The sequence below is a fragment of the Physeter macrocephalus genome, chromosome 7 (assembly GCF_002837175.3).
Source record: "Physeter macrocephalus isolate SW-GA chromosome 7, ASM283717v5, whole genome shotgun sequence".
Lineage (NCBI taxonomy): Eukaryota > Metazoa > Chordata > Mammalia > Artiodactyla > Physeteridae > Physeter > Physeter macrocephalus.
In genome coordinates this window covers 116,838,836-116,849,441 of record NC_041220.1, presented here as the reverse complement: position 1 = coordinate 116,849,441, position 10,606 = coordinate 116,838,836, and the positions used below count along the sequence as shown (strand labels likewise).

The 10,606-nt window shown below is 35.6% G+C and overlaps 1 protein-coding gene across 1 annotated transcript in view; it reads right to left on the bottom strand.

The window, feature by feature from the left end:
• Positions 1-4,563: 4,563 nt before the first annotated feature.
• Positions 4,564-10,606, bottom strand: part of FAM241A (family with sequence similarity 241 member A) — a 40,638-nt gene continuing 34,595 nt past the window's right edge. The window contains exon 2 of the mRNA XM_024119540.3: positions 4,564-9,948. Coding sequence (XP_023975308.1) covers positions 9,703-9,948 — 246 coding nt within the window. The 3' untranslated portion in view covers positions 4,564-9,702. The remainder of the gene's footprint in view (positions 9,949-10,606) is intronic.

Genomic DNA, 10,606 nt, shown 5'->3' with positions numbered 1-10,606 from the left:
ACCAAAGTGGTATATTTTGGGGTGTCATGTCCTGAACTTTTTCAGTACTAAGCCATTGCATATACTCATATCTATACTTATTTCTGTCTTTATTTATCTGTATCTATATTAGGCTAAACATGAGTTCGTACTGATGTTCCTGTTCCGTAAAGAAAAAAGTTGGTAACAGATGGTGTCTCGCAGCGAGTTTCCTTTCAGTCTTGCTATGATTATATGTGCCACATCTATGAAAAAAAATTATTGTCCATTCTCTAGACCTCCTCTGAAGATTAGATTATATTGAAAAACGTGGTTCTATGAGGCACAAAGCCCTGCATAGAACTGGAAGCCTGGTCAACATTAGAAGAAATAAAAGAGTTGGGCAGGTGGAGCAACAACCTTCTCTTTGACTAGATGGCAATGAAGAGATGAAGTACGTAGTTTAGAAATACTTTGAGGATTCACTAGGATCATTTTTTCCTGATGTGACCACTTCCGCTAGGCACTGATGGAGAGAAGTGACTCATCTAGTAAAGAGGTAGTTTTCACAGCAGTTTGTCTTACTTGCTTTGGCAGAAATGAAGCAGCAGTACCTAGCGCTAGTAAATGATATCAGTAAAGCACCTGCAATTTAAAACAGGCAAGGAAGTTCAGGCCTTTTTGTGTCTAAATCTTTCTGCATTACAAAAATAATGTCTTCTTTGTTAGCCTAGGTCTTTTGCAAGTCAGGCTGGTGGAAAAAAGCCTGTGTCATCGACTTCAGTGTCAGTGATATGGCCGGGGAAGGAAAAGCACAGTATCTTTCCATTACAGAGGAAGGAGATTGTGATGATTAGGTAGCTAGGCATGGAGCTCTCAAGAAATGTTTCTTACAAGTTGAAAAAGGAAGAAATGCCTGAAGAGAGCTCTATTTTGCCAACATTAGCTCTATCTGAGCATCTTATAAAAATATCTGAAGCATAAACTGACAGTTAAGGAAAATGTGGGAGAACCAGTTTTGAAATGCACTAGGAGATGGCACTAAAGATATGCCATAGTTTATTATAAAACATTCATATCCATAAACATCTGATTTGAGGAACTTTCACTTTTCAGGTAGGGAGAATACTTAAAAGAAAAGGAAGTATGAAAGAGAAACCCAGGGTGGAGCAATGTAATTGAAGATTTACTACAATAGAAATTAAGATCATAATATGCTTTTAGCATGTTTTTACAGACTAAAAAGATAAGACCTCATGAACAAATTAATAAAACTCTTTTAAACACTATATATTAATAATCTTTACTGGCTTATACTATCTACCTGTGTACAGAATGTATCCATGTATGTACTGGATTTTTAATGTGAGAGTACTAGTGTTCAATTATATATATCTTGGTGATAACATTTCTAGTGCACATTGAAAATGTAATATAACATGTAAACCAACAGATTAGTCTGAAATTTCACTTTGGAATCAAAGCAAGATACCGTTTGCGATTCTATAAACATAACATAGTACTCTTGGCCTATGCAATGGAGTAAAACTTAGAAAAGTGTTTTCAGAATTGATTTCATTTTGTAAACTGTGCAAATCCACAGCAGAATTGTGTATGCATTGGTAAGTGTGATTCTGCACGTAAGTTTACTAAGGCAAAGGAGCAATAGAAAGTGCATGGTATTGTGGTAAGCAGGTGTTTAGAGAAAACAACATCTCGTTAAGGAAGGTGTGGTTGCACAGAGCATATTTCATTTCTATTCAAGTCTTTAGGCTCTTGAGTCCTTATTTCTTTTTTTTGATTCCTTATTTTTATGACCATTTTGATTCATGAAGCACTAATAGTTGAAATTAATAAGACAATTCACAGAAGATTTCAATCATGAAGAATTGTGAACCACAGCATTGTAATAGAATTCCCTTGTATTTATCTTTTGGCAACAAGAAAATACTCATCTTTTATGGCTCTGAATGTATCCATGGATAATGAAGAATGTCCTCTCTTATGTGTGAATGTTTATATTTAATGACTCTCGTTTATTGAAAGCTGGCTATGTGTAAGGCACTACAATAAGATATGCGATAATTTATTCAGCCTTACATAAAATTACCCCATTTTACAGGTGAGAATCTTGGAGTTTAAAGAGATGTGGGTGTGACTTATACAAATTATACAGTTAGTAAATGCAGAACCAAGTCTTAAATTCATGTCTAACATAAAGAGATCTTTTTATCTGAAAGTCTGTACGTTTTTCTAAAATTTTCCTATAACCAAAGGGGGAAATCATGCCTAAACAATGCTATGGTTTTAGTATGTAACTGGCTTAGGGCCACTGTCTTGCTTGATCGTGCTCACTCCTAAAATTCCAGGGATAAAAATAGTAATTAAAATTACTCTTAGGGGCCCCCAAAATATTCTGGGCCAAGACTGGAGAAAGTTCAAGTGCCTACTGAATTACCAAATTCAGCTGCTGAGACTTTTGTGCTAAAAATAAATAGAAAAGCCATGATTAGGGCCAAATCTCCAAGTCATAAATCAGTTGCACTAGTGTGTTGGGGGCAGGGGAATATGGTTTCTTTACAAGTGAGTTCAGCTCTGCCACTGAAAATTTTATTGTAAACATGCTTCAAAAGTTTGAGGATTAAAACTGCTTTGGAACTTGGGAAAGGGGCCAGAAAGCACAAAACACTTACCTACATCTAGGCTTGAACCTACCCAGCTCCCAAGACACGCCCTGATGGTGTGTCCTGATGTCTTGTAGGCACTATCTGAGGGACTTATTAGCATAAATTTTGGCATAAGCAGTTTACATATACAAAATTTCATAGATTTCCTACTCCTGATTTTAAGTAATGGGCCTTTCTGTCAATCATTTGCTCACCTGTTTGTAATAACTTCAAGCCTTTTTTGAACTCTGGGCATAGTGTTTAGTCAACTAAAACTTTATCATAATTGGAGACCTGAATCTCATAATAGAAGCAGGCAACACAACAGAATAAAGGCTGTACCCATTTTTAAATTTTTTAACCTATCATAGAGTCTATGTGGATGCTGTGTTGTGCTGCTCAGATCCTTCCTTCAGAACCAAAGGTTCTCTGATGGCTGCTGGAACGCTGCTAGATGACAACCCCCAGCTGTCAGTCCTCTCTGGCGGTTACTTTTGGCTGAAGAGGGCTCCCTTGTCCCAACTATAGGTCAATCCCTAAGGGCCATCCCTGTTTGGGAGCACCCGGTAGAGTCACTGAGGCCTTGCTGTGACTGTATTGAACTGCCCAATCCTGCTTCTTTTACTTCCTTCACAGGTGTTGATCCCAGAGCTCTCCCTAATAAATTTCTCGCATGCTAATGTCTTCCCGGAATCTGCCTCCCAGGAAACTGGGACCTATAGCAAAATCACTTATAGCAGCTCTGCTTTTATCATTTATATATATTGGATATTTATGTAAGATTTCATGTAAAGCAAAACAAACTAAAACCTTTGAAGGCCACTGATCCAACAATTAAACAATGTTTCACCTTATATGAAAAATCATCATTATGGTTTTGTGCAAGATTAATTTATGTAGGTTAATCTTTCCAAACCAACATCTATGGAGTGTAATTGTTTCTTCTTGATCTTTATTTGTATGTTACGTTTACACATATACTCTTGTGCCTTTTAAAAAGCTGAAAATACATTAAATAATAGACATGAATATTTTTGATATTACATATGTAAAACCAGGAAAATATATAACAAGCTAGCATGACAGACCAGAGAAGGGCATTCAGTGGATGGCAAATATTCTCAAATATTGAGTTTTTACATATCCTGCTCCCCTAGCCCCACAAAAATAATTCTTAAGATTTTGTCTTAAAGCAACTATGGTATAAATAAGTATATTGTATATAGAATTTTCATTCTTCCCTTTATAAAAACCTCACATTAAAAAATATACCATCAGCTAGCCTCTTGTAATACAGGGGTAAACCCATAACAAAAAAGGCCCATGGTCTTGTGGTAAAAGTCACTATATTCTATGGTGCTTTGGAAAACTAGCAAAGAAATTTCCAACTGATTAACTTGATGAAAGGTTAAATGATAAAACTTTATCTGCTGATGTGTGTAAAATGGATGACTAATAAGAACCTGCTGTATTAAAAAATATATAAAATTCAAAAATTCCAAAAAAAAAAAAAAAAGTCCAAGATGGTACCTGTTAAAACTATGCTATGGTCCCACCTTTGAACTCGGCTCCCCTCCTCAAAAAAAAAAAACAAAAAACTTTAGCTGCTGAAAAGATAACAAGTCAAATTTAATAAGCTTACGAATGACCAAGTTCTGAATCTTAGCAGGCTCCTGCTAAGCTCATTCAATAATTCTAATTTACACAGTAGTCAACAGAAAGAAGAAATACAATTTCTTGATCTAGATTTTCCCACTACTCTATTGCCTGGGAAGCCATACATACATCAGGCCTTGGCTTTCTGCTCCAGCAATATAGATGAGGAAAATAAACAAGCTGTTTTCACTCTCAGGTGACAATTTCCAAACTTGATGTGGCAGCAATTAACTGACAAGTAGAACACAATATAAGGAGTCAGAAGGGAGACTCAGAATGCAGGGTTGTGAAAGAGTATTATTTATTAGAAAGAATAACAAAGTATTTATTCTGGAGCCCAAAATACCAAGCTTACATACTTGAGAATTCCTGCTCACAATTCTGAGATTTTTAGAAAATTAAAGTTTAGTAAATAAAGGTCTATTGAAAAACACTGGAAAAATATGAAATTCAGGTAACATGAGTGACCCTATGCATTTTGGAGAAACAGTGATTCCAGCAAGCACAGCACTGAAAATACATTTTCTCCTAAAAAGGCAAGCGTATAGTAGCAACACTGTATATGTATGCAAATAACAGCAATATTCTTCTATCGAAAGCGAATAAACTTTATAAATGATAACATATACATCAATCACTCTATGCACAATAAGTACATTTTTGGAGTCAAAAAACTCTAAAGTACAACCAACTCTAGATCTTCTGTTAATGCACTCTGGGGAGAGCATGAATCAATGAAGCTGATTTATTCATTTGACAAAGATTTTGAGCACATACTGTATGCCAGGCATTGTTAGGCAGTGCCGTTATGAACGCGGTGTGAAGCCTATTGTTTAATGGAAGAAGCTGACCATAAGCTTTTACAATATATCAATAGCATGATAAATGCTGATAGGGGAAATGCAGGGTTCTCTGAAAGCACATGAAGTACCAAAACTGGATTTAAAAGAGTCAGAGAAGTTTTCCCCGGGGACGCGATGTCTAAATTGAGGCCTTACAGTTGTGGATATGTTGGTCAGTTTGGTAGGGAGGAGTTAAAGAAAGAAGGTAAAGTATGCACAGAGTCATGGAAGGGAGAAACACATCACTCAACTGAAAACAAAATCAGTATAGTGAATCTTGGAAAGAGAAAGTGGAAGTATAGAGAGGTGAAGTATATAAGAACCAGTTCATGAAGGACCTTGTAAAACATATTAAGGAGTAAGGATTTTATCATAATGGTAACAGGAAGCCATTGAAGAGATTTAGGCCCAGGAGATTAGAGTCACATTTTAGAAAGATTATTCTGATTATAAAGTGGAAAAACGAAGGCAGGAGACCAATGAGGATTCTGAGATAGCAATCTATGGATGGTGGTATGGACTAAGTGATACTGGGAATGGAGAGAAGTGGAAAGATTAAAGATATTTTTAGGAAGTAAAAGAGCAGGGCTTGGTGACTGGTTACAGTGTGGGCAGTGTAGGAGGGGATTTTGTCATTTGCTGAGACTGGAAACATAGGAAGAAGAAAAAGTTTGGGAGAAGGATGCTGAGTTCCTTTTTGCACATATTAAATTTGGGGTACTAAGGGATAAGCAAGTACAAATGTTGGGCAAGCCACTGAATGTATGAATCTTATATTCTGTATGGAACTCTCTGAACTGGAGATGTAGACTGGAGGGCTGTTAGTATGAAATGGTAACTGAAGCCATGGGAGTGGTAATATTGCCCAGGGCAAGGTGTAGATTGATGAGAGAACAGTCAAAACACCAAAAATTAAGGGTTGGGCAGAAAAATAGGACTTACAAAATACACCAAGAAATACACTAAGTCCAGCAATAATCATGAAGCCATAATTTGTACATTAGTTTATATTCCCCTTGCTCAAGTCCAGTACTCGAAGTCCTAATAGGTATGAAAGTCTTATTTGATTTTTTTCTCTTCTTTGACCTTGTAAAGCCATTAATTTGCAATGAAAACATTTAAAATAAAGTGAAATCAATAAACTTTTGTAAAATAACTCAGAATAATCACAAACCAAACAGTCCTTTATTGCTCAATACCTAGCTTTGATTATTTTGAGGTTAATACTTTACAACAGACCTTTACTTATGCTGTAATTTGCCCTCCATCAGTTCTGTAACTCTTTCTTATTTCCTGATCATCTGGATAATCTTTAATGGATTTGCAGATTAGTGATAGCCCAGAGAGATTTTCTCTGATCAAAACGTGATTAAACAGAGATATATGCTGGTCAGAAGACAACCATAGTCCATAGTTCCCACATGGAAAAGATTCAAATACAGTTTTGGATGGGTCCATGGGGATTTCCCTTAATATGCTTCCTTTATATTTGTAGGAGTAGAAATGGAAATGTGGCCTCTAGAGTGGCTAATCAGTGATGTGCTGGTATATGCTTAACAACTGGCTTGCCAGGAAAAAAGAGCCCTGATTTGTTGTGTTTGCCAATTTTTATAGTGTAAATACTGCTCCCATACTCAATGACAAGCTTCCAACTTGATGTCACTACAGGCAGAGTAGGGGTAAAAATGTATGCAGTTGGCTCTTGCAAGCCAGTGAAAGCTGGCTCCAGCACACTACTGAACCAAGAATGATCTGACTGGTGCCTAGGAATGGAAGAATACCTTGTATATGACAGCTTAACATATGAGACAACTGAATTCTACAAAACTGAGTTTTCCCCTTAATGAAAATTGATTTATTCATCTATAGTCAGTATACTTGTAGGTCTTGACCGTTTCCCTTTGAATTGAGGGCTGGTGGTATGAGTGATATATACACTAATAATCTAGTAATGCAGCCTTGTAACTTCTATCTCTTTATTCATAGCAGTACTAGTTTCTAAAACTGGCTCGTATCTGAGATTGAAATGATTGAGAATCATTTTTTCTCCTCCCTCGTACTTTTTTTTGGCTGCACTGTGCGGCATGTGGGATCGAACCTGGGCCCCCTGCAGTGGAAGCACGGAGTCTTAACCACTGGACCACCAGGGAAGTCCCTGAAAACCATTTTTGAACAAATTCCTTATACCAGTGGTCCCCAACCTTTTTGGCGCCAGAGACCGGTTTTGTGGAAGCCATTTCTTCCACGGACAGGGTGAGGCGGGCGGCAATGGTTCAGGCGGTAATGCGAGCGATGGTTCAGGCAGTAGTGCGTCGCGGCAGAGGAAGCTTTACTCACTCGGCCGCTGCTCGCCTCCTGCTGTTCCTAACAGGTTCCCGACTGTACCGGTCTGTGGCCCATGGGTTGGGGACCCCTGCTTTATATCATGAAGCAAAGAAATGACCAGTTTCTTTTCATTCCAAGATATAAGTATAATTTGCATTCTATTATATTTCATAAGAGAAAATATTTTATTTCCATCAAATGAGCAAAGTTTGTTTTTTCCCTATAAAAGCAAATAATTTGATGGTATACTGCTCTAATAATATATGCAAAAAGAATAGCAGCAACATATCTCATTTCTTTATAGAATTTAATATATACTCTATTAACAGCAGTGTGCAGATGCATAGTATTTGACAGTATACTAAATAATTACAATTAAAACTTACTTTCAAAATATTTTCAATATTAGGCTCTGGTGGAACCAGAGCTTTTATCATGCATACTGTATCTTTTTACATTCCAAAAGGAAATTAAAATTCTTAGTAGTATTAGAAAAGAATACACTTTTTAATATTGAATGCAGATATACAAAATCTCATGACCTCTATTAAAAACCTCTCAATTCTACTGGACACAAATAAAGACACCTTTTCAAATAACTTGCACTTATGCCAGGTTCTATAAAATATTCTATAAAAATATTACAAATCCAATAAAAACACAATAATATGGTACAAAGTCTTTTTTTTTTACGTCAAACTTTAAAAGTGCTGTATTTATACAAATGCACAATACTTTTTAGTGCCCTCTGACTGGTATTGTTGGTTCAGGATGATCTAATTTTAGAAATCTAAATTGAACATTTTCATCATTTTTCTGCTTTGGAATGGAAGACACTGAGAACTTATAGAATAAATTTTAAAACTAGGATTGGATAAAAACTTTATAAAGTAGAACAGTAAACACATTAGTTATAATAACTTTAGTTATTGCCCTGCCAAAGATAAAAATGCTCCATTGTTCCTCTATTTAACTTAAATTTCTAGATAATTATCTTAACTACCTATCCTTTGTCTACATAGAAAGTCTTTCAGATGAAAGTGTAAAGATTTTAGATTCTCTAACAAAATCCAAAATATCAGTAAGCCATTTTCATTTTCTAAGTGTATTGAAAGAAATGCTTATTTCAATATAAAACCCCAAAGTGCTGAATTAAGACACATTAATAACATGCCTGGCCAATACTGTCTTGGCTTTAGCCTTAGAGGAATATTATACAATTGGCTGCTGAGTTCCAAATTTAAGCATTTGTTTTTATACTGTAATACTGTACTTTCTAATACAGATATCAAAGAAAATGAGATGATTTTTTTTTTAAAAGGAATAGTAAAGAATTTCAGCCATAATACAAATCAATTTTTTGGGAAAAATATCCATATAAAGATAGGAAATAGATTTTTTAAATCTTAGAATAATTGCTATAAAAGAACTATAAAATATAAATTTCTGAAAAAAATATACTGAAAATGTCTCTCTAGGAAAAAAATACACAACTGGTTAGATACAAGAAAATATTCATTACCATGGGGTACAGCCAACTATGAACCTGGCTTATGAGACTTTAAAAATTCACAAAAAGTAATTAGCACCAAAACTGTCTAAAACTTCAAATGACATACTGAAGTGATTCTAAGCCCAAGTATTACATTATAAAAAAGTTACATTTAACTTGAGAAGTTTCCCCAGCAATAATAAATATATTTCTTTTCAATCTTTAGAAAATGTGCTAGCTTTACTGATTTTCATCAAAATATTAAGGTAGTATATAGAAGTTATCATTTACATTGGTTTCAGCTAAGCAGGGACAATGGAAATTCAAATTATTTCCCAGATAATATGGGTTTATTTGGTGGGGGTAGGTGGGGTGCAGTTCTCCAATTACAACTTATTTTTAGCTCCTTGTTTCATCCTTTTTCTTCTAAAATGTTTTAGAACATTTAGAAGAGTGAACAGGGGAACATTCCCTGCTCACTTTTTGGTGTTATTCAAGATTTGGCATGGGAATAGGAGTGTTTAAAAGTGGGCACAGATCACAGTAGTTAAACAAGAGTTATGAATAAGCTACAAAATATATATTCAACCCTGTTATAATCAAGTTGAGTTTAATTTTATAACAACATCAACTTATAAATTTAATTACAAAACAGCACACAATTTGAAACAAGGCAAAATTTTCAGCCTTTATGTGGGGAAATACATAACTTCACTAATTATGTATATGGCTGCCAAATGTCAGTAGTTCATTCGGCCATATTTTACTGTTGCACATAAATAATGACAAGGCAAAGAATAGCAACTAGTCCAAGGGCTGATAGGCCAAGGAACCACAGCATAAGCCAAAAGAAAATGACTATTACTGGTTCTACAATTTGTTCTCCAAAATACATCCTTGTGAAGCCCATGTCGATGAGGCTTTTGTTCAGTTCACCAAAAAGTGTTCCCATCTTTTTGTAGTCATCTCCAACAGGCTCGCCATTTCGGTTTTGTGATTCTTCGATATCCTGAAAAAAACAGAACAAGACAAAACAAAACATAAACATAAAATGAGAAATAGGTGAAGGTCTTTAAGGATAATGACTATCTTATAGTTCTTCTTTATCTTCCAAAGTATGTACTGGGCATACTTCTGATAATCATTCAATAACACTTGGGAATGTTCCTTTTGATTGTCATAAAAAACAACTGTGTCTGTGCCCACCTTGCAAGAATATGAAAAGCACTGATTTATTGATTTGTGTGGACTCAGCATTGACTGGACACTCAGCTGCTAGAACACTGATTTACAAGATGAAGGAAGTAGCTGATTCATTTCCATTCATTTTCTAGTTGCCTGGAATTGCACGAAGACAACTTCTTAAATGAAAAATCATGTTTGTATTTCTCTTATCAATGACCGTGATTTCAGAACAACCTTTTTCTACCAATCTCGTTTTGAGGCAGGCTCTGGATTGCTCTGTCCTGGTAAATAAGCCTTGTTTTTTAGTCCATTCCTTTGACACTAAGACTTTAAGGAACCCAGCCTCAGTTGACTGGAGCAGGGCTTGCTGCTACTATTGAGCCATCCTCAGCTATTACGGCTGTGATCTTTCAGTTTTAGCTGGGTAGCTAAGAAGACTTCAGTGTAGGTCCTTGCGTAGTTTCCTGTCCAAATTCTATAGC